The following is a 23000-nucleotide window of genomic DNA, read 5'->3' on the forward strand; positions in this document are numbered from 1 at the left end:
GACCCGACTTACAGCAGTTCGTTTCGGGATACACCTGTATAGGGTACTACACAGGTGTAAAACGTCTGGTAAGGCGAGCCATCTCAACGCCCCGACTCGCTACAAAAAGAGGGTCAGTCTGTAAAAACAAGCACGGTCTCTTGAGAGTGAAAATGCTTCAGCAGAATTGAAATCTCAAAAAGAGCCACGATCTGTCTGTTGGAAGGAGGAGGTGATGGTGGGATGAGCGCATTGTACTCCTGCTCCATATCCGGGGACCAGAGTTCAATTCCCCTACAAGACCAATAACAGTGTTCTATATTTTAACCAGTCTTGGGCCTCACATAGATTTAACTTAACCTTCAATGAGTACCTGATCCCGTGTGTAAACATCACCACTCGGGAGACAAAGGCGGCTAAATGCGGCCGGGCGTGGTGTTGGCCTCCCACCGTCTCGTGTCCAAGGTGCCAGCCTTCATAGTTGCTTGCTAACAATACTTGCCCCGACAGCCTATTAAAAAGGCTCTTCGGAGGACCTTTGTCTTTGTGAGGCGAAGTTGTGTGACATCACACAGCAGTGATGAGATGTTATGATGATCAATGATCTGTTTGGTAAAACTAACAATGGCTAACATTGAAAAATAGGGAAAATATACCATCCAAATGACCAAACTTGTTTTCCAAACGATTTATGGATTCCAGACCAATCTCTCTGCCAGTATTGTAGATTAATGAACTTTTCTGCAGAAACGGAAAAGGTCTCGCCTGCCACTAGCAAGGGAATTGACTGTTGAGAGGCGTAGGCATTGGGTGAGTTAGGCCTGTAGAGAAGCGACCTGACCACAAATTATAGTATATCCTTAGTTTTTTCGGTAAGGTCACGTTGAAGGGAAACAACAAAATAATAAAATATATATAAAACAATAAAAATTCTCACGACGTTTCGACCATAACACAAACGGTCGTCTTCAGGTGTGTCGGTTTGTGTTATGGTCGAAACGTCGTGAACATTTTTATTGTTTTATATATATATTATTATTTTGTTGTTTCCCTTCAACGTGACTTTACCGAAAGAACTAAGAATATGAATTACTGCAGTCACGAAAGCTTTAAATCACAAATTATAGCTCAACGAAGTGGCTTATCACGCGGAGGTTTCTAGCATCCAAATACTCTCAACGCATGTTTTCAATGTGGAGGGGAAAACACGAAGGACCCGGAGAAAATCCACGCAACCACAGGGAGAAAGAGACATGCAAATTCCAAATATACAACAGGCGTCAGGGTTGAGATCGAACGCACAAACTCGTGCACACCAGGCGAGGTAGTTCACATCTCGATTATGGTGTGGTATAGAGGATAAGTTAACACAAGAGGACATGAGGTTACGTTTGTGTGTGTTATCAGTTGTTTCCTTTATGTTTGGAGAAACCCGTTTTCCCCAATGGTATCAACACAGCCATGTTTTTAACAGCAGGTTTTCTTAACTTCTAGTTTATATTTGAAAATCTAGGAGCAGATCTTGGTTTTTTTACACTTAAAAGCAAACTTCCAAAGAAATGGAAACATTTGTTTGAAACAACAATTAAATATTTATCCAGGGATGATGTTTTTTAGTCTGATTACTATTAAGTATCAATAGTTGATGCCAACAAAATGTGTATGCTGTGCTTGCTTTGTTGATAGTGGCCATCGACACAGTTTATTCAAAGTATTTATCAACAATATCAATGATGTTTTAAAAACATCCTCAGCATTATTTCTATTCGTTAATGTTTTTATAATGAAATAATTTGCAAAATACCAGAAGAGAGAAAATTCCCGTGCCATTTTTGTGTAAATAGACGCTGCTGTGGTGTAATCGTTGGCGACCGCTGGATTGCAATCCAGAGGTCGCCGGTTCTATTCCATCTCCCGGCGCGGCGTTTGTCGAAACAACGAGTGCAGGTTTCTTAGATCTTCACTGCCTCTGTCCATCCAACACATTTCTAGATGGGTTCACCACAGTTAGTCGATCTGCGGATCGCAAGCTGTGGTTGGGGTAAAGCGTGAGGACTCCCACCTCTTCCCAGGCGTCTGACGAACGTTGAAGAGTCAGCCAAACACCGTTAATATCGTGGACTTTTTTCACGCCGTACGGAGTCAACCGCGCAAATTGTAGGTGTGTGGAGTGGCGTGTGCGACCAATTACGGGGCTGCGCCTTTACCTTTTACTGTTTGAGAGCGCGTCAAGGACCTCTTTAACAACGGTTTATCGTCGCCACCACCTCCCGCGTGCACGCGCGAGTTTCCCGCGTGGATTGTGATCGGTGACAGAGGTGGCTTTACTCTGCTTTGCTCAATAGCGTGATTCTTTAGGTGCAGAGTTTAGACTCTTTAAAGAGATCTTCCGTTGAGCCACTTCTGGCAATCTCAAGCCACCTTGTGACAGCGTGAAGGTCAGCACCAAGATTCCCGTGAAGCGCGCCCCATTGTCCCCACAACCCTAGGCAATATAAATATTGCCAGCACATATTTCCTCTTTCTGCACCTGAATGGACGGCTTTGCAGTAAGCCCATCCTGTCCAAACGACGTAAGCCCCCCACCCACCCCCCGTTGCCCCCGCTGTACAAACACACGTTCCCCGAAGTTATTACAGGATCTGATGGAGGTGTGCACGTGTGGGCTTACTGTTTTCACAGGGATCTTAACTACAATCAGCTCTCTCAGTTCCCAAAGGCCATCAAAGACCTGCCTAACCTTAGGGAGCTGTAAGTATACGAGAGAAAAAAAGACTTAAACGCGCCACGCTCGTGTAAAAAAATATCACAGAAACAAAGTTGTTGCTCAAAGTAGAAACACAAAGTGGTGAATGTGTTAATTAAGTAATGTTGTAAAAGAAATACTGTGTTGTTTGATGTAATTTATTTATATGGTTACTACACACACACATAGCCTGCTGGAGCTATTGCTTTTAACCAGAACATTTTCAGGTCAGCGCTGCAAACGAGGGGGTTGTAAGCCAGCACCATGCCCACTCACCATTGTCTCCCTTAGTGCCACTGTTTACACACCACACCAGGCAGTCAACCGAGGATACATTAGTCTTGGGGAAATCCCAGAACCGGTTCAAATATCGCTCACGAGCTGATGCTAGCCATGGCCAGGCATTTAACTCAGGTGACTGGACTAATTGTGCAGTGCTGTATCCACTGTAACAATGCTTGCATGTATAATGATAATTCCTCCCCATTTTTAGTGTTACCGACTGGAGGATTTCAATGTGTGTCGCATGGAACATCTGTATCACATGATTTAATCGTGAAGCCCAGCACAGCAGTCATTTGTTGTTACAGAGAGATCAAGTGATATATTTGTAAGACGTATTATTATAGGACTTTCCGATTTTCTCAAGTTATATATTCATCATCTGAACTATAGCACAACACTGCATTTAGAGTGTTTAATGTGCCATAAAAAATATATAGTGTCAGATTAAATTAGCTGAAAATGCGCGTTTTTCTACGTAAGCACATTTAATTAACAGAATTTGTCAGAATCAATCATTGAATCCACGTGTTAACTGATACCGATCTTAAGCTGGTACTTAAAAAAAACGAAAATCATGTTCGTCAAAGTTAAAAAGCTAACAGGTTTGTTTATTCACCTTGTGATTAAGAGGTTATCTGAACTCGGCCAATCAGATAGGACAAATAAGTGGTCAGAAGGCTGGTTCCCTACTGAGCCAGTTGGCGCACAAGTTGAAATTTCAACCACTGGCCTCTGAGTATTTTCCTAATTAATCTCAATGTAGACACTTCTTCCCTTTCAATAACATGCAATTATTAAGTCATCATTGCTTGACTTGTCATATCGCGTGACTTTACAGAGGCTGGTTGCCAGCATTGAAAATCATTCTGTTGTGTTGTTTTTTTCAGAGCATTTCACAGCAACAGAATCGAGATGATTCCTGAGCATGCATTTCGGAGCAACCCGCTCCTCAAAACCATGTGCGTACGCGCCTGCCTCGCCCTGCGAGCACTCACAACATACGCAGACTCACGTGCACCCGCTATACAGGGGCAGCGTTACTCTGGCACGGGACACGGTGGTCAGCAGACTCGGCAAGAAGCTACTTTGCACACATTTCCCAGTTCAATTCATGGCGCTGTCTATTCATGGTTAAGGACACTACACACTACACACTACACTACACACACACAAAAAAAAAAACAAAGCATCGTGATTGGTCTAAGTGTCCACGCGTGATGTTGTAGTCACTGTCCGGCGCGTGTTCGGATTGCGCCATGTCTTTTTTGGCACGACACCCGACGTTTCACTCCATGTGCTGGAAGCTTCTTCTTCTCCGAGCATGTTGAGCAAAACGTCGGACATCGTCCCGGACAGCACGCCGCAGAACTGTGGCATCCTACGCAGTAGTGCAATATTGTTCTGCTATGGGTTTTGCAGAATTACACTGATTGGTACATTTAGAGTGTGAATGTTCTTGAAAGAAACGTAATACTTTACTTTAAGCTTTCGCTTCATGCAGTCATCTTATATCAGAGAATTAATAGGCGCACTGTGGATTTTGTTTTACAGTTTAATATTTGATCTTTGAATTGTTGTTGGCTGTGAAATTTTACCTGTTCTCATATATTGAACATACCTAATGCGTGCCATGGTGATGTATGAACCGTATTAAATATGGCAGGCAGATCTGTTCCATTTTTCTGTATAAAATACTACCCCACTGTTCATATGGGACAATGTGTTATGGTCTATCTAATATTCTGAAAAGTTTCAAGTGCTCGCACAAATCACTTTTAACATGTTTTTCATTTTAAATGAAAAAAGCTTGAATTTTATGAGAAAATTGAGAAATGTATTTTGGTTGTAGTCTTGCGCAATGTCAAAAATATAGATATATCTTTCTAAATTATTCTTTGTTTTTTTCGGTAAAGTCACGTGTCTCTCTCTCAAGTCTATATATGTGTATGCGGTCTGTATATTTTTTAGATTTTAAATTTCACACTTAACTTACAATTTAGCAACCTTTGAAATAACGTAATCAACCTGACCTTGCGTTAATTGTGTTTTGACCGACCGTCTGTGTTGCGTTATATAGTTTCCAAATCTTGCTAAAACCTGTTTGATTTAGTGTGCTCCCACGTCTCTCTCTCTCTCTCTGTATCCCCTGTTGTATCTGTGTCTGTACATATATCTGCGGTTATGTGTCTCCTCTCTCTCGTAAATTTAGCTCTTCTGTACTTGATGATGATTGCTTGTGTTGCAATCGAAACGTCGCACACTATTATGTTATTTTTATAATTCTACGTGACTTTACCGAAAAAAAACAAAGAATAATTCCTGCAGTCACGAAAGCTCCAAATTCACATATCTTTCTAAACTTTAACTTTTACAGCCATTTCTATGACAATCCCATCCGAGTTGTGGGGAAGACTGCGTTCCAGAACCTGGCGGAGCTGCAGACTCTGTAAGTGCTCTCAGAGAGGCACAGTGTGCCAGCAGACACGGGCTCCCATTCTGTCTCACAACCACGCTGCATACGTACACACACACACACACCACACACACACACATACAAAGACCCCCGTATAGCCTTCACGGACTTTTGGGGTAAGAGCCATTTGCGAGCACCTATGAAAACCGGTACGTCACACGAGAGGGTGGGTAGCCAGCACCACGCCTGGCCGTCTTTGTCTCCCGAGTGGCGATGTTGAACACACCACACCAGTTACTCATTTAAGGCTGACTCGACCTAGGGGAGGCCCAGAACCAGTTCAGATATTCGTAACCGAATTCGGGTTACCGGGTTCGTAGCGCAGCCCTCGAACCACTAAACATACACACATTTACATGCGTGTGCATTCAGTACATCTAAACATGTCTCTCTCTCAAGTCTGCAGATGGTAAACCTCTTTGGAAAGCCAAGTAGTGAGCTATTAATGACAAAACGTACATTTTTATTTCTGATGTTTCATGGGGAGTGGGGGGGGAGGTTCAATCGGGAGCATTCTAAAACACATGTTTAGTGATTTTAGTATGGTTATTATTTAATGGTAAACACGTTGCCGTGTTACGATGGTAATTATCAGACTGGACCTGCAATGCAGAGGTCGCCAGTTCGACCTGCTGGCACGGCAGAGCGAACCAATGGGGCACGTTTCTTAAATCTCCCCTTCCAACATTTGTCCACCCAGCAGTGTAAATGGGTTCAACCAGAGTTAGACACTGGTCACGTGTAGTGGGTGAAGTGCTAACACTCCCACCTCTTTCCAGATCATCTCACCATTGTGGAAGAGGAGGCCAAAATAGCCTCTATAGGGGCTCTCGAAAGCTCCTTTTAGTGGAGTCCCTTCTGCCAGCATTAGCATGAGTAATCAATTGCAGGGCTGAACATTTACCTGGGTTTGTTATTAATATGGAATGATCTAAAACAAAGCAGCTCATTACAGTATATGGCACTGAGTGGTTTTTCGAGACAAGTAAAGTACGCATACGCTTCCACCACACTTGCGCCACACCTGTACCACACCTGTACCACAATTGCACCACACATGCACCACACCTGCACCACACATGCACCACACATGCACCACACACCTGTACCACACCTGCACCACACACCTGTACCACACACCTGTACCACACCTGCACCACACGTGCACCACACCTACACCGCACCTGTACCACACCTGTACCACACACCTGCACCACACCTGTACCACACTTGCACCACACACCTGTACCACACTTGCACCACACATGCACCACACATGCACCACACCTGCACCACACCTGCACCACACCTGTACCACACCTACACCACACCTGTACCACACCTGTACCACACTTGCACCACACACTTGTACCACACCTGTACCACACGTGTACCACACACCGGCACCACACGTGCACCACACCTGCACCACGCCTGCACCGCATACACGCCGCTGGCAGATCGAGGCATGCACGGATAATGCCCACTGAGATTCCAGCTTGCTCACTCGGGCCGCACAGCTCTGCTGCAGGCTCTGCTGTAGGCACGTCCATCCCTAATGATGCGGTAACACCAGGAAGCACTGCATCAGCAAATAGTCAGCTAATTCTTCCTGGAAGCACAACCGGAGTTGTTGTCATGCGTGAGAAAGCGTGACAGGGCATAATCTGAATAGTTAGAATGCAGATGCATTTGCTATGAAGTGGCTGCCACGTGATTGGTTGCTGAAGATGTGATGAATTAAAGGCTTTGGAGCAGTTGTCAAATTTAAACTGGGTGCATTCCACAGGCCCACATGAATGGTTTCTTTCGTGAATACATTTGACTATATAGCTGTTCTGCATCAGCAGTTTTTGTGTTATTCACAATTCAGAGTGGCTCCCTGCTCCAACAAACAAGGGCATAGCATCCGTTTCCACAAATACCACTAAGCCAAATGTATACATTCCACATTACCATGGCAGGTACTGGTCTATACGTAAGACAAGCACTGTTGACGTCCAACAACGTGGAACTCATTTTTAACAACTCGTGAAAATAAATATCCTTGTCGTACGACACATTCAAACACATTCACGTTTTGTCAAACGCACATGCATATTTAATCTATCAATAGCAAAAGTATTAAAGAGTTGCTGCATTTTTCCCATCCACAAAATCTTAGATGTTTTGTTTTTATATGCCATGTGGTAAGTGGGGTGGTGTCGGCTTTGACCAGGGTGCATCCCAGCAGTGAAGCCCTCAGTGAGGAAACACCAATAACAGGGAAGTTTAAAATGGTTATCTCTGATGAGGAAGCTTTGAAACGTTTGTAAGGTGTATTTCATTCCGTAGATGCCAATGCCCTGTGTATGGAAAGCAGGAAATAAACAGAACCAGGGTAAACGGCCAGAACTAGGGGGTAAACGTCCAGTTTAAAGAGGTGGGTTTTCAAGACAGACTTACATATATCTAACGATTCTGAAGCGTTTCAAAGCTTGGGAGCTGCACTGGCAATAAGCCCAATCACAGCCCTAAATTTTACCTATTTATTTAAACATATTGCTATAAATTGTGTTTAACCACCACTATAAATGTCTATAAACACATTTAGAAAAACACATGCAGGCGCAATTTAAATGTCTACATTCTCAGAAATTTTGCTCTGTTATTTATGCATTCATTCATTCATGTAGGGTATTCCATTTATTTAGTTACTGCACGCACATTTATTCTCGAGCACATTTATTCTCGAGTACATGGTTCGCAATCGCGCAGTTAACTAATATAAGTGGTCACGAGAAAGTCAACGCTCAAGGTAATTTGTCTCCGAATGTCAGATTGCTCCGTGGGGCTGCTGAAGTCGACTTTCTGCCGATCCTGAATGGCACGACGAACCTGGAAAGCCTGTGAGTAGCCCTTTGCCAGCGTTCATCTTTTAGCAGCGCTCGCAGGCCATACCCAGCAAACATGGAACGTAGGGCCAATGTTGGTCCACCAGTTCCATCCAAATGCCAACTTTGACCCAACGTTTGCATGTTTTGCTGGGAACGCAATCATGCAAAAAAATACCTTTGCATCATGACAATTGCCTCTGTGGCTGTCTATACATTATTTAAAAGTAGGTTGATATTGTTTGCTTGCAACACAAATGTAACGTGCGTTATTACGTTTGCAAGCAAAACACGTTCAGAAATTGCATAAACACCCTGTAAATAATGAGAGATCTTCATATCAACATGTATACAATGCAAACCGTTTGTATACCGTGATTGCTTACCAGGTTTGTGCAGTACACAGTCGTTTTTTCGTGATGCCCTATTATCTGAGTGACTATTGGTAGTCTTTTTTAAGTGAAATGTCAGTCTGGCAACAAAGTATATTTTGTGTCATGTAAATAACACATTAGTAATGGACAGTACTACAGATAAAACATTGATATATGAGCTAATATTGAACAGAGTAAACTGTTTTGTAAAAGTCTTTGTGGAGATGCAAACTTTGCCGGAAAGTTGGTAAACGAATAATAAAATACTGTTTGGAAATGAATAACATAAATACATTATTCTTTACTGTTTAAAATGACTGGATCTCGTACTGCAGAGGTATGAGTTACCCATCCATTGGTGAAATGTTATTGTTTGAAATATTATCGCATGACCTTATCATATTGATAGTGGTAGTAATAATAATAACTATTACATGGAATTGCCATTCATTAAAAACACACAGTATTTATTCAAAACATTGCCTATGCTTTATGTCAACTAGCACTCTAACTGGGACCAACATTTCTTCACTTCCCCAAGACTTCTGCAAGCAAATGCACAAGCTGCAAGTGCTGTGAGTGACAGCACACCTCTCTCCAGCTGCACACATCAAAGCTCTCTGTAACGTGCGTCCCACAATAGGAACAATGCATCCAATAATGAGCAGTAAATCGTCAGGTGGGTATGGAGCTAAGATATATTTATTTTAGATTTGGTGCTCAGTGCTCACATCGCTGGATGATGAATGAAGCAGCTCTCGGCCATATTGTAATGTAACCAGAATCATTTGGCTGATTCTTACATGTGGAATTCATTTACGCAACCAAAATGGATTGGTATAAAAATGCAGTACTATTTCAAAGATAGAATGGGCTGCAGCCAAAACTCCGGATGCAAGTGGTCCATATCAATGAACTGCAGTCGATCCGTTTGGTGGCCATCACAGCCCAGCTTTTTATACCTCCTGACAAACATGTACACTCAACATAAATATATATACCTAATATGTAAATAACACCTGGACTGCATGGTAATGGCAAATACTGGCAATGAGAAAATGTATTAATAAAATCACACTTAAGAAGAATAAAATCACACTTAAGAAGTTTCAGATGATGGTGATGTATTTGCTCTTTGGTTTAGCATGCCAGCTAATTCAAATTTTGAACATATGTATGTATGTTGAACTTATTGCACACTGTATGTAGCCAAGCGTGCTAATTGGAGGTGTGGAGGAAGGACAACAAACTAAACACCAAAAAAAAACAGTTCGAAAGAGATGAGTTTAATATCAATAACGAAGAAAGTTATTACTTCTGAACTAAATGGACCCACAGCTATCACTGCAGGCAGAGGAAGATGCTGTCCATGGACTGTGTCCACGGGTGTCCTGGGTCCCAGAAAATAAATATATATATATATATCTCCAAATGCAATACTCTTTAAGTTATAAGAAAACTGCTCTGTTTTAAGAATGAATCCACTTGGCACTAGGCCACCGAGCCAAGACCTGCACAGCCCTATGGAGCCCTTGAGATTATCATTAATAATCCCTGAATATTGTGTTGCTTTTTTCTTTTCTTCCAGAGACCTGTCTAATAACCACATCCAGACTCTTCACAGCCTCCAGGGATGCCTGGCTCTAGAGGAGATGTAAGGGGCATCCTTGGTTTAACCCACATGTCGAACTTTTGTGCACATCCATACTGCGTGTGTGTGTGTATATAGATATACTTATATGTGGAAGTTGAGCAGAGGCTCGTGTAATTATTTCCATGCTGGTGAAAGTTGTGTTTTTCTTCTAAAGACAGTGCACTTTATACATCGTAATCAGATTGTTTGTCTTTGTACTGGTTGGTGAGGGATATATTTTTTTAATGACACGAAAGCTTAATTTTATACGAAGTCTGTCACCATCTTATATTATTATTCATAATTGGTTAATTTTGGGTGACATAAATTGTAAAAATGTTCCTCCCTTTTCAACATTACTCTTGTTTTTGCTGACAAATACAAATCAATTGGCATATTTGCTCACGTGCCAAACTTAATTTGATTGGCTTTGTCCATTGATGGAGGGTTATAATAATAAAAAAGAGATGTTGCCATCATGCCTACACGATCTAAACAAACAAAAAATAACTCATTATGATACGAAAGCATGTTTGTAACGAAGTGGGAGCCATTCGCAACATGTGCCAAGAACAAACCCTTTTTGTCACACCGAGTGCAAGTTAGCATGCTAATAAATTAGGAAATTGTTTAAAATAGATACGGTATTCTAGATTTAAAGCTTTCGTGACTGCAAGGATCCATACTCTCTGGTTCTATTGGGTAAAGTCACGTAGGTAAAAAAATTAAATAACAAAAATCACGACGTTCCGGCCACAACACAAGCGGCCTTCATCAGGTGAAGGGACGAGACTGTCTGGAGGACAGCCAATAGAACCAGAGAGTATAGATACGGTATGTTCAACATTTCAAAGGCCAACTCCTATGTCCATCAACTTGGCCCATCCGTTTGTTGCCAAGCAAATACCGCTTGATCTCAGATGATTTTTTTTTTAAAAAGGACGTCTAAAAAAATATTTCCTACGGCATTTGAAAGAGTAACAAAATATTAATTTTACGCCATAATAGAGGTTTTTTTGGGTTATATCCCGTAAATATATAAATGTGTCGTTAAACTCGCCACCACCCGACACAGCCAACTAGTAAGGGTTGTCACGTAAACAGAACGTGCCAATTCGTCACTAGTACAGCACACAGGTGTATTGGAGAGCATTTGAAAAAGTAACAAAATATATATTTTACGACTGTGTGTTGAGTTTGTACAGCCTTAATATTATTTGAGTGAATAGTATAATTGACTTATTTTTCAGGGCTAAATATAAACATGAACGGGTTATTGGTTGATTCAGAATTTATATTTTTGGGTCAGATCATATAAATAAAATGTGTGGCGTAAAACCCTCCTCCATCCGACACAGCCTATAAATAAAGTAGTCACGTGAATAAATGTGCCAATGTATCACTGCTTCAGCATCACCACTGGTGTGTTGGAGAGCAATGTCACAACATTTAAATGGGTTCAGACGTTTCACTGACAGTTACAACCTGCATCATCAGGCAGTTTCCAGAATTGTGTAAAATATACTCCAGTCTTAGGCCTTAAACAGGGGGTGTGATGTCATCAGTCTGCGCTGGGAGCAGAGAGTGGCAGAAGTGATACTTCGAGGCTATTGTGTTGGCTTAAATGATGTAATTGTGTTACCTTACAATGCATACAAAACTAGTTTATGAATCAGAATATTGGCGGCGAAAGCCTACGTAAATAATTGATCGTATGAAATGTGACTGGTTCCTCAGCGCAAAATATGGCATGTGTGTTAAAACTCAAGTTGACAGATACTTATATAACATTATTATTGGGAAAATGTGATGGAGGGAGATTGTAGTGAATAAACGGACGTACTAATTGCATTTGTGCTTATTTTTAGATCTCTGCAGAACAACGAATTGAAAGCAATTGGGGAAGACACTTTTCAATATCTTGCCTTCTTGAAATCACTGTAAGTCCTTCAAATGAAGCGAGTGCTGATGTATTATAGGTGCATATAAACATCTACTCTTTGAGCACGTGTTGGGATCACGCATCATGTTTTTCTATTGTTAAAATTGGTCAAATTAGTTGCAGAGAAAGACGTAACAAATATGAATTGCCTATGGTGAGGGACTCATCTCAGAGGACCGTTGCTATCGTCAACTGCACTTTTTTTAGTAATTGTGACAATATTTACACTGACAGCATGGCCATTTGTTTCAATTAAACACCACTTTCAAGATTAATCACAAGGCAGCTCAAAACGTTCGAATAGTGAGAAGTATAAAACGTTAAATGACTGTGACAGCTGTGCTATTTTACAACCATGCAGCGCAGTAGCAATTGTAACAAATGCAGCTGACAGCTTAATGAAAATAGCGTTATGTTCGGAAAACCGTTGAAGCATAACTTATTTTTTTCCAAAAAATCTTACGTAATTCAAGTGACGCATTCAGGATCTCAATGTTCGCTCAGGGAAGCTGATAGAATGAAGCCCACCAAACAGCAATAACCATTTCCAGCAGCAGCAGCGGGCACAATATTTGTGTTCTGTAGCCGCTTTATGAACAATGTGGACGTGGCACATTGCTGAACATTTGGTACTTTTTGTGATTTAGAAACAATAACACGTCGGCATCTCCCTCCCCCGCCCCCCTCCAGCCAATGTATCATGGTTCCCATGGCCATTTATGGCCCAGGAGCCAGTCGCATCACTTCTGTGTGGCAGGAGGAAGTTATCGTATCCCATAGCAGGAGCCAGTTATTCAAAAGGTGGAGGGGGGTGGGCGCAGTGAGGAATTATGACTCTTGATTTGTCAATGGAACGAATGACACCGTAGAACAGAAAAAACTGACAGTGAGGACTGAGGAGTGGGGCTCAGGGTAAGCTTGAGCAAAGCAAAGCGAGGCATGTGCAAATAATTTATCTGGACAATTGGAGACATCGGTCAGAAAGACGCAACTGGAAAGTGCATCAAAATATATGTATATAGGGTGTTTAATCTAAAATGGATCACGATCAAAATGATCAAATAAGTCTACAAGAGAGGGTTGAAATGCTTTTAAAAAACTGAACTCAACAATGGAAAGCAACATAATGATGTGACTAAAGAAGTGTTTATCAGCTCATAATGCCTGCTATGATATGTGGATCAGAAACACAGACATTAACCTACAACCTGGACTCGAAGCTAAAGAGTGCTCAAAGAAGCATGAACGGGTTTTTTTTATTCATTTTATACAGAGAGAAATTAAAGTTCTACTGAGAGACACAAATGCATTTTTTTTACTGAGAGACAAAATGAAGCTATACTGAGAGACAGAAATGTAAGTTATTCTGAGGGACAAAATTTTCAATTTTACTGAGCCCACTTGTTAGACTGAGAGACAGAAAAGGGAACACAAGGTCGAGACTAACATTGGAGTGTCAACCATAGAAGGGAATGTGCCTGAAACTACGTAAACTGTGGAGATGGAGTGATGAAATAAGCTTGTATGCAAGGAGCTAGATGGTTTGTTGGATTTCAACAACGTGTTAGAGTGTGATTGCTTGGGGAGGCCTCAATCAGCAGTAGATAGATTATGTATTGCGCTGATTATGATTTTTTTTTAAGTTTCACCCAAACGCACCAAACACCACTTGCTGTTTCTCCTTCATATAGACAGCAAATCTACAGATGAGGGGAAATAAAAAAAATTTGAACATGTATATTACAATCTTGATTTGAAGCTTTCGTGACTGCAGGAATACATACTCTTTGGTTCTTTCGGTAAAGTCACGTAGGTATAAAATAAAATAAATCACAACATTTAAATAATACATTAAATAATCAAAAAACATAACTAGAACATGAAACGTTTTTGCGTGGGTGAGGTTTTTTATTGTCTGCTTCACAACGTTTGGAAGTGTGCCTATAGATGTAAAATTAGAGGGGTTTTTTTAAAATTTCCATATGGTGAGTAATGGCATGCAATCATTTGACCTGAGGGAATGAAATACGTATTGCAGATTACGTCAAATACAAAAAAATAAAGTATCTTAAAACTTGTTAAGAAGGCATCAAACAAACCTCGTGCCGTTCCAATATGCTCTCAGAATTTCCACATGTAGTTTTCAGAAATGTATTGTGCTATTGAATATAATAACAAGAATAATAATGATGATTATGGCAATTCACTTCCATCTGCAAGAATGGACATTGAATCACATCTGACAATTATTTGGCTAACATATAAGCAATATGTCAGTTTCGATGCAACAGAAACAGTGATGTTTGTTTTCATTATTGGATTTCACTTCAGAGGACGCCTTAGAGACTGTGATTAAAGAAAGGGTCCTTTGCTGCAGGCCAAGGGTGCCATGCCAAGAATGCCGTGTTGTTTGTAACTCAGGGATCTGAGCGAGAACAAGATCCAAGAGGTCCACCCACACGCCTTCCTCACCCTGCGCGGCCTCAGCAAACTGTGAGCAGCTGCGCCTCCCTCCTCCTCCTCCTCCTCCATCACCTCCTCATCCCCACCGCCGCTTGCCCATTCACTTCGCTCGGGCCCCTCTCTACCCCCTGCGCCCCCCTCGGCCAGCGAGCCCGTCACAGGGGGCGGGGGGGGGGGCTACACATTCCCCTCGCGCCCTGCCGGCTTGTTTAACCTTCACAATTTGGTGCCCTCCCGAGCCAAGTTAGCCGAGACGCGTTTCCAATTTGATGAATCAAGTGTTTGTACGTTCGTGCATAACTGGAGATAAGAATGTGCTTACTCTTTGGTTCTTTCGGTGAAGTCAGGTAGAAAGAAAATAAATTAAATAATAGAATACGACGTTTGTATTGCAACACAGACAATCGTCATCAGGTAGAAAACAAACCTAGTGAACTTAGGAATACAATGCAATACAACACAGAGAGTCGGCTAACACAACAGTCAACACCCCACCTGGTTGATTACGTTCTTCCAAAGATTGCTCAATTTGAGAGAGAGACAAAACACAGACACGGAGACACACAGACAGACACACAAGCAGAGAGAGACACAACACAGAGACACACAGAGAGAGGCTATGTTGTGTCTCTCTCTGTGTCTCTGTGTTGTCTCTCTCTGCTTGTGTGTCTGTCCGTGTGTCCCCGTGTCTGTGTTTTGTCTCTCTCTCAAATGTAGCAATCTTTGGAAGAACGTAATGAACCAGATATGGTACTGACTGTTGTGTTCGCCGACTCTCTGTGTTCTATTGCATTGTATTCCTAAGTTTACTAGGTTTATTTTCTACCTGATGACGATTGCTTGTGTTGCAATCGAAACGTTGTATTCTATTATTCAATTTATTTTCTTTCTACGTGACTTTACTGAAAGAACCAGAGAGTAATTCCTGCAGCCACGAAAGCTTCAAATCAAGAATGTGCTTGTTGCCTTTAAGGTTGTAGCTAAAATTAAAGACACCAAAAAAATGTGCAAAGACAAAAAGGAGTAGGTATATGTTTCAGAGATTGTGATCAACCTTTGCAGCGTTGTATGAGCCCGCCAGTTACAACTGCTTTCATGTTATTCCACTGAGCCACCGTGTCTTCATGAAAATGAGCTCACCACTGCGCCTGGATCTTTCTGATTTCTTCTACTCATTGATCTCACTACATCCCTTTACACCGCTTCATACACTATCTTGTTTGACCATTTATGCGTCTGTGCATCTGCGGGAGTGGATCACTTCCATGGCAAGCCACCTTTTACAGCTGTGAAATAAATCATTATCATTCAGATCTTCACGGTTAACTCTGTACTCCATTTAGATGTGTTTCTTTTTTTAAGATTCAATATTACTCAAAGGAAATAATAACATTTAGCATGTTAGAACTCTGCAATTTGATGATAGAAATTTCCCAATCACAGAAAAGTAAATTTGTACAATTGGCAACTAACTTGTGTAAGCAGTTTAAAAACCCCTTTGTAGAATCAGCCCGAATAGTGCATTGATCGACGTCTTTCAAAATAACATTCTTGTGCATAATTACTGCGTACCTAAAATAAAACTATAAAGCAATTGAAGAATCTAGGATTGCACTTGATCTAGTACTGCCTCTAAATTCAACACATGAACCGAATTAATTCAGATTTAAATACACTAAAAAAACTTAAGTGTTTGGCGAAGTTGTGAGTCTGGAAATACTGGCAAGCGCCGTTTGTTGTCGTTTTGGTTTTGCGAGTGATGATTGCGAGACGTATGTCATCCCCCCCCCCCCTTGCAGAGACTTGAGTTCCAATGGACTCTCGTGGGTGCCAACGGAAGGGCTGGAGGGACTGGTGCACCTGAAGCTGGGGGGAAACCCCGCACTCATCCACCTCAACCCCACTCAGCACTTCCCTCACCTCCGGTGTGTGTTGTCTCAAATACGTGTGGGGAGTAGTCGTGCCCTGGTGGTTAGCACACTGCGCTCCAGATCCGGTGACTCAAGTTGTCTTCCCGCTCACGGTCAACATCGGTGACGAATATCTAAACCGGTCCTTGGGCCTCCCCTCGGCCCACTCAGCCTTGAATGAGTACCTAATGCGAGATGTAAAAATGTGCATTGGGGAGACTTGCCACCCACCCCGTCACGTGCCATGCCGGCCTTCATAGGTGCTCGCTAACAGCACTTGCGCCAACAGTCTGTTAAAGGCTATACGGGGCTTCTTTGTATTTGGATTAAAGACGCAATGCATGCATGCAGGATAGGAGCACTCAGATGCAGGCCAGCACCAACGAAAAACAAAACTTGGAACAAAACCCAGATCCACCGTGAAGCACCCAGTTTACATCATGCACTGCAGATTAAAGGAGTTGAAAAAAAAGGAAGTTTGACGTTACAGAAAAGCAGCGTTTTCCCCCACTGCCATCGAGCAAGACGTGAACAGGCATAATCCCTGCTATCAAAGTGGCTGGGAAGCACCTTCTGACAAGCCTCTGTTTTGCCAACCAAGTTGACTTGCTCTAGTATGTCGCATGGGCTAACACGTGTTCTCACTTATGTCATCTATCAGCGTTCAATGTGAATTCCAAGAAAGCATTTCCAACTGCTTGTTCAGTGGCCACGTGTAAACATTAAACCAAAGGACTTTAAAAAAATGAGCTGCGTAAATGGTAGGAATATTTATTATCTCACAAAGATTGCCCCTGTTTAATTTCAAGCAATCAACCGTCACGAATTCAGACATCGAGGAAAATAAAACCTCGTCAATTTGTATATTCACGTAGTATACCGTGGCCGATGTCTGTTGTTAGCCCACATTTTGGAACACGAGCGCAATTGTATTTGAGGTAGTGCATTATAGCTCTAACGTTTCTGAAGTTTTAAACATAATGGAAAATCCTTGGCAAGGCTATATATTTGCATGTATTGAATCAGACCTATACTTTGTCTGTGTTTAGTTTGTTGTCCTTCCCCGCAACCTTCGATTAGCGCTGTTGGCTACATACGGTGCGAAATAAGTTCAACACACACCGAAAAAAATACTTCATTATTTATAGACATAAACAACTACAGTTTCCAAAAAAAATACGATGCATTGCAAAAGGTTTAGTCTCTTTGCTTCTCATAAAAGAGTTCACTTTCAACAGGGCCATACGAGCTGCACATATTTAGATGTAAATGGATTTGTAAAACTCAAAAAATATATACAGCGAGATGTGTGCTGAGAATTAAGAAAGACGAATGCTTCGATCGGAGAAAGGTAATCGATGACGGCCGATGGACGAGACTGGTGACTGAATAGCAGTCAATAAAAGAGAGAAACGTGAAGGAAAGAAGAGACACACCACCATGGAGTGGTGACATCAGCAAAGATGTAGGAGCGAGATGCACAACGGCATCACGAAGCTGGAAGGGCTGTCAGCGACGCAGGAGGTATTCATCGAATGCCGGATTGACCATCTATGTTGCTTGACAATGATGAAGTAAGCTGGCTCGATGAGTTGAATGTTGTCAATAATGACAATACACTTGTTTAAACGTTATCACGTTAAATATGAAGACACCGAACTGAAGCTTTCCTTTGCAGAAAATTGTTTTTGAGTCAAAGACGTCAGGTGCAGATAGGTTGTCTTTATAATAATTATTATTGTTGTTTTAAAACACACGCATTCATTGGCTGAAAGCACCTTAGTGTATAGAGGATGTCAGAACTTGGGCAATTATTTTGTGCCGGTTCATCATATGGCTGCCTTCACGCTGGTCTGTGATTCTTCCTTGCGCCTCTTGAAAAATTCTCTCTATGAGAGTGTGCTACTGGACGTCTGCAAACAAATAGATTTATGGCTCATCGGATTCCTCCAATATGAATAAATATTCCGATTCTGAATAATGTGCAGCGCGTTCCAATTTTTTAACATGATTAATATGAGAGTATTGTTATTGTGTCAGTCGTGCCACTGATAACTCGTAACTTTGTGCACTCATTTGTGAACTTTCTGCAGGACACTGGAGGTGCCCTTTGCGTACCAGTGCTGCGCTTATGGCTACTGTGAGACGCCTGTCTCTGGACAAAACCAGTGGCTCTCAGACGGAGAGGATATCCAAAAGAGAGACGTTCAAACGTACCTTGGCCAACCAGACATATGTGAGTTTCTATGCAAAAGCGACATCCGTGTCGGACACAAAACAGCGGCAGAAAATCAGTTTTCTGTGCACCACATTGCGAGGGCATGCATGCTCATTTTTTTTAAAAGAACAGATATAACTCTTTTATTTATCATACCAGGTAAGGCCCACTGAGCTATATAGCCCTTTTTCATAAGCGACCTGGCCACAAACGATAACTCAGCAAAGTGGCTTATCATGTGGAAATGTATAGCTGCCAAATACTCTAAACGCACGTTTCTAAATGTGGAGGGAAAAACCGGAGCACCCGGAGAAAAATCCATGCGTCCACCGGGAGAGAGACACGCAAACTCCAAATATAGAGGCATCAGGATCGTAGTCAAATCCACGACCTCCTGTATACCAGGCGAGGTAGTTAACATCTCGCCCCCATGACGCCCAACAAAAACAGCGGAGACGCTATGACGTGCACGTTTGAAGACCATTGTTTTCATCACCCATGCAGTGTTGTCAGAGCAAATATATTACCATCATCATCGAAGCTATGAACAGTGCGCGTAAAACGTTAAATGTCTCATATACGTTTCATTTGAAGCATTAAATCAGGTTTTACAAGAGCTTTAAAACTCTTCTCACCAAGGGTGCTGCATGCAGTTTTTTTTTTTTTACGTGGGGGCAGGGGCAAAAAGAGAGCCAGGAATTTTATTCACTCATGGAACATATTTATCAAGGAATGTGCTCTTTAGAAAATTTTACATCGAGTTTACAAGGGTGCCTTGGTGCAGCAAAGCAAGCAGTAAACACAATTAAACTCGTTACGAGCACAGAAATCCACAATTGCCCAGAAAGCATGCACTACAAAACAAAGCCCTATCAGTAAAATATTTTAATTGTGATTAATATGTGCATGGTATGACAAACATAAAAAAACGTCTCCATTTCACATATCCAGTGACGAATAACCACCGTCACTAAAACCTTCACTACATTGCACTTTAATAGCTGCAGCTGGACTCGCACATCTTTACATCGATATATGAGCTGCATATGATACATAAATCTACTGGTAGCTTGCTCGCTCATTAAATTGAAGACTAATTGATCTAGATTCAAAACTAATTTCTTGAGAACTGTTTTTAGTGTTTAGTTTGTTGTCCTTCCACTGCACTTCCAATCAGCATGGCTTGGCTAAGTATGGTGCAAGAGAAGTTCAACAGGCATACACACTAAACAAAGCATTACACCAATTTTCAAGGAACTCCATTGCTTTCTCTAGTTATCTAGAACATCATTATTGCTCGCTCTCTCTCCTTCTAACTCCGAGTCCACTGTCAACAACTTTCAATTCCACTCCGTTTTTGATGTTTCTTCAGTCTCGTACAGACACCGTCGCACTGTCCTTATGTCCGACCAAGCATTGGTTTCTCTATGATGTCCGGTCTCCTCTGTGTTGGCTGCGACACACCAACACCTCACTTATAATTGTTACATAGAAACAAATGCACACGTTTTACACATATATAGAGAGAGTATATACACTGCATTGAGGTATAGAACTAAGGCAGGTGTCGGGAACCTGCGGCTCTGGAGCCGCGTGTGGCTCTTTCAGGAACTGCTTCGTGACCGTTATTTATTAAGGACCACCACCATCTTGTATTCACCCACAGTGCACTGCGGATCTTGAAATATTGAGGGGGCTTTTTTAATTTCACCTAATTTGATAACAATCGCTCCTCTTGTTATTCTGATTGCCGACGCCTGAACTTAAGGTTTTCTCCTTTCGTTGTTTGAATTTTTTGTCTTTGAATCCATGGGGAAAGATACACACGCCCCATGGCCTCAGAATGCAAAGCATAGTTCGAATTTAACACGTCGGCTTTCACGACCAATATCATCTATAATACTGTTTTTTTGGGGGGTTGGATCACGTAAATACGCAATCTAACGTAAATACGCGATCTAACCCAAAAATGTACGCGATCTAACTAAAAAAAGTGTATTATGGTAGTTTGAATTGTCTGGAAATCCATGGGGGGAGGACAACACAGACCCGTTGACCTCAGAGCACAGAGCGTAGTTTGAATTGTCTGGAAATCCATGGGGGAAGGACAACACAGACCCGTTGGCCTCAGAGTGCAGAGCGTAGTTTGAATTGTCTGTGAATCCATGGGGGAAGGACAACACAGACCCGTTGGCCTCAGAGCACATAGCGTAGTTTGAATTGTCTGGAAATCCATGGGGGAAAGACAACACAGACCCGTTGACCTCAGAGCACAGAGCGTAGTTTGAATTGTCTGGAAATCCATGGGGGAAGGACAACACAGACCCGTTGACCTCAGAGTGCAGAGCGTAGTTTGAATTGTCTGTGAATCCATGGGGGAAAGACAACACAGACCCGTTGGCCTCAGAGCACAGAGTGTAGTTTGAATTGTCTGGAAATCCATGGGGGAAAGACAACACAGACCCGTTGACCTCAGAGCACAGAGCGTAGTTTGAATTGTCTGGAAATCCATGGGGGAAAGACAACACAGACCCGTTGACCTCAGAGCACAGAGTGTAGTTTGAATTGTCTGGAAATCCATGGGGGAAAGACAACACAGACCCGTTGACCTCAGAGCACAGAGTGTAGTTTGAATTGTCTGGAAATCCATGGGGGAAGGGCAACACAGACCCGTTGGCCTCAGAGCACAGAACGTAGTTTGAATTGTCTGGAAATCCATGGGGGAAAGACAACACAGACCCGTTGACCTCAGAGCACAGAGCGTAGTTTGAATTGTCTGGAAATCCATGGGGGAAGGACAACACAGACCCGTTGACCTCAGAGTGCAGAGCGTAGTTTGAATTGTCTGTGAATCCATGGGGGAAAGACAACACAGACCCGTTGGCCTCAGAGCACAGAGTGTAGTTTGAATTGTCTGGAAATCCATGGGGGAAAGACAACACAGACCCGTTGACCTCAGAGCACAGAGCGTAGTTTGAATTGTCTGGAAATCCATGGGGGAAAGACAACACAGACCCGTTGACCTCAGAGCACAGAGTGTAGTTTGAATTGTCTGGAAATCCATGGGGGAAAGACAACACAGACCCGTTGACCTCAGAGCACAGAGTGTAGTTTGAATTGTCTGGAAAACCATGGGGGAAGGACAACACAGACCCGTTGACCTCAGAGTGCAGAGCGTAGTTTGAATTGTCTGTGAATCCATGGGGGAAGGATAACACAGACCCGCTGGCCTAGTAGTCTAATTCAAAGGAGAGGATGCACAAAATATAGAAACAAAAATACATCCATTAATTGATCGAAATCGATACTACGCCCACAATACATGCAATGGAAGAATACGTCATTACTTAATCGCGCCAATTATATGCAAGTGATCATGTTAATGTTACTTGAAGACTTAACGGCTTGAAACAAAAATAAGCCAAACAAGTTAAGAAACAATTCAAAGCAAAAACTGGTGGTGAGGGGACAGCTGGGGGAGTAAATTGCGAGGTACAAAGTATCCAAAGTAGCTATAGACACCCCGTTGTATTACTGTGATGCTATATAACACCAAATTGTATACATGTGCAGGTTCACATTACACGTGGATGGAGTTGCAGTAACATTAATCTGCGTACACTGAAGCGCGGGGTTGCACACTAATCCCTGTTGACATGTACCCTCATATTGTGAATGCCCGTCCGTGCACCTCTGCATATGTTGTCCACACCTGGTATTATTCTCCATAATACCCCTATTGCTTTAGACTCAATGCCACCAAACCAGTAGCAAAACACTGCGATTACATATTTTCTAGGTTGATTTGTGCAGGATATTTTCCCCCTCCGTCTATTGGGGGCGTCTTGCACAACCATAATCTGGACAATTTTATTCAACTGAAGCCTCGCTTCCTTTTGTAGAGAATCGCTTTCATGTTGGCTCCAATATAAACATACACAGGGGCTCAGCTTGGTGGTAGTCTCACTGATGCAAGGCTTAGCATTCTTGGAACAGGCTGGAGAATGTATACACCACTCAAGTAGCTATTCACCCTCCCGAGCGATATAAATGTAGTCACGTGAGTTTAACACGTAGGCTTTCACGACCAATATTATCCATAAT

At 42.2% G+C, this 23000-nt stretch overlaps 1 protein-coding gene across 2 annotated transcripts in view; it reads left to right on the top strand.

Annotated features, from left to right (window-relative positions):
- LOC116939855 (leucine-rich repeat-containing G-protein coupled receptor 5) overlaps positions 1-23000 on the top strand; it is a 153085-nt gene that overhangs the window by 121513 nt on the left and 8572 nt on the right. For both annotated transcript variants that reach the window (XM_076065264.1, XM_032948780.2), the window contains 10 exons: positions 2662-2730; positions 3898-3969; positions 5385-5456; positions 8303-8371; positions 9234-9305; positions 10319-10384; positions 12232-12303; positions 14727-14798; positions 16568-16693; positions 18772-18914. In XM_076065264.1, the coding sequence (XP_075921379.1) occupies positions 2662-2730; positions 3898-3969; positions 5385-5456; positions 8303-8371; positions 9234-9305; positions 10319-10384; positions 12232-12303; positions 14727-14798; positions 16568-16693; positions 18772-18914 (833 nt within the window). The remainder of the gene's footprint in view (positions 1-2661; positions 2731-3897; positions 3970-5384; positions 5457-8302; positions 8372-9233; positions 9306-10318; positions 10385-12231; positions 12304-14726; positions 14799-16567; positions 16694-18771; positions 18915-23000) is intronic.

This window comes from Petromyzon marinus, chromosome 7 (assembly GCF_048934315.1).
Source record: "Petromyzon marinus isolate PM22_M1 ecotype Great Lakes invasive population chromosome 7, UKy_Petmar_22M1.pri1.0, whole genome shotgun sequence".
NCBI lineage: Eukaryota > Metazoa > Chordata > Hyperoartia > Petromyzontiformes > Petromyzontidae > Petromyzon > Petromyzon marinus.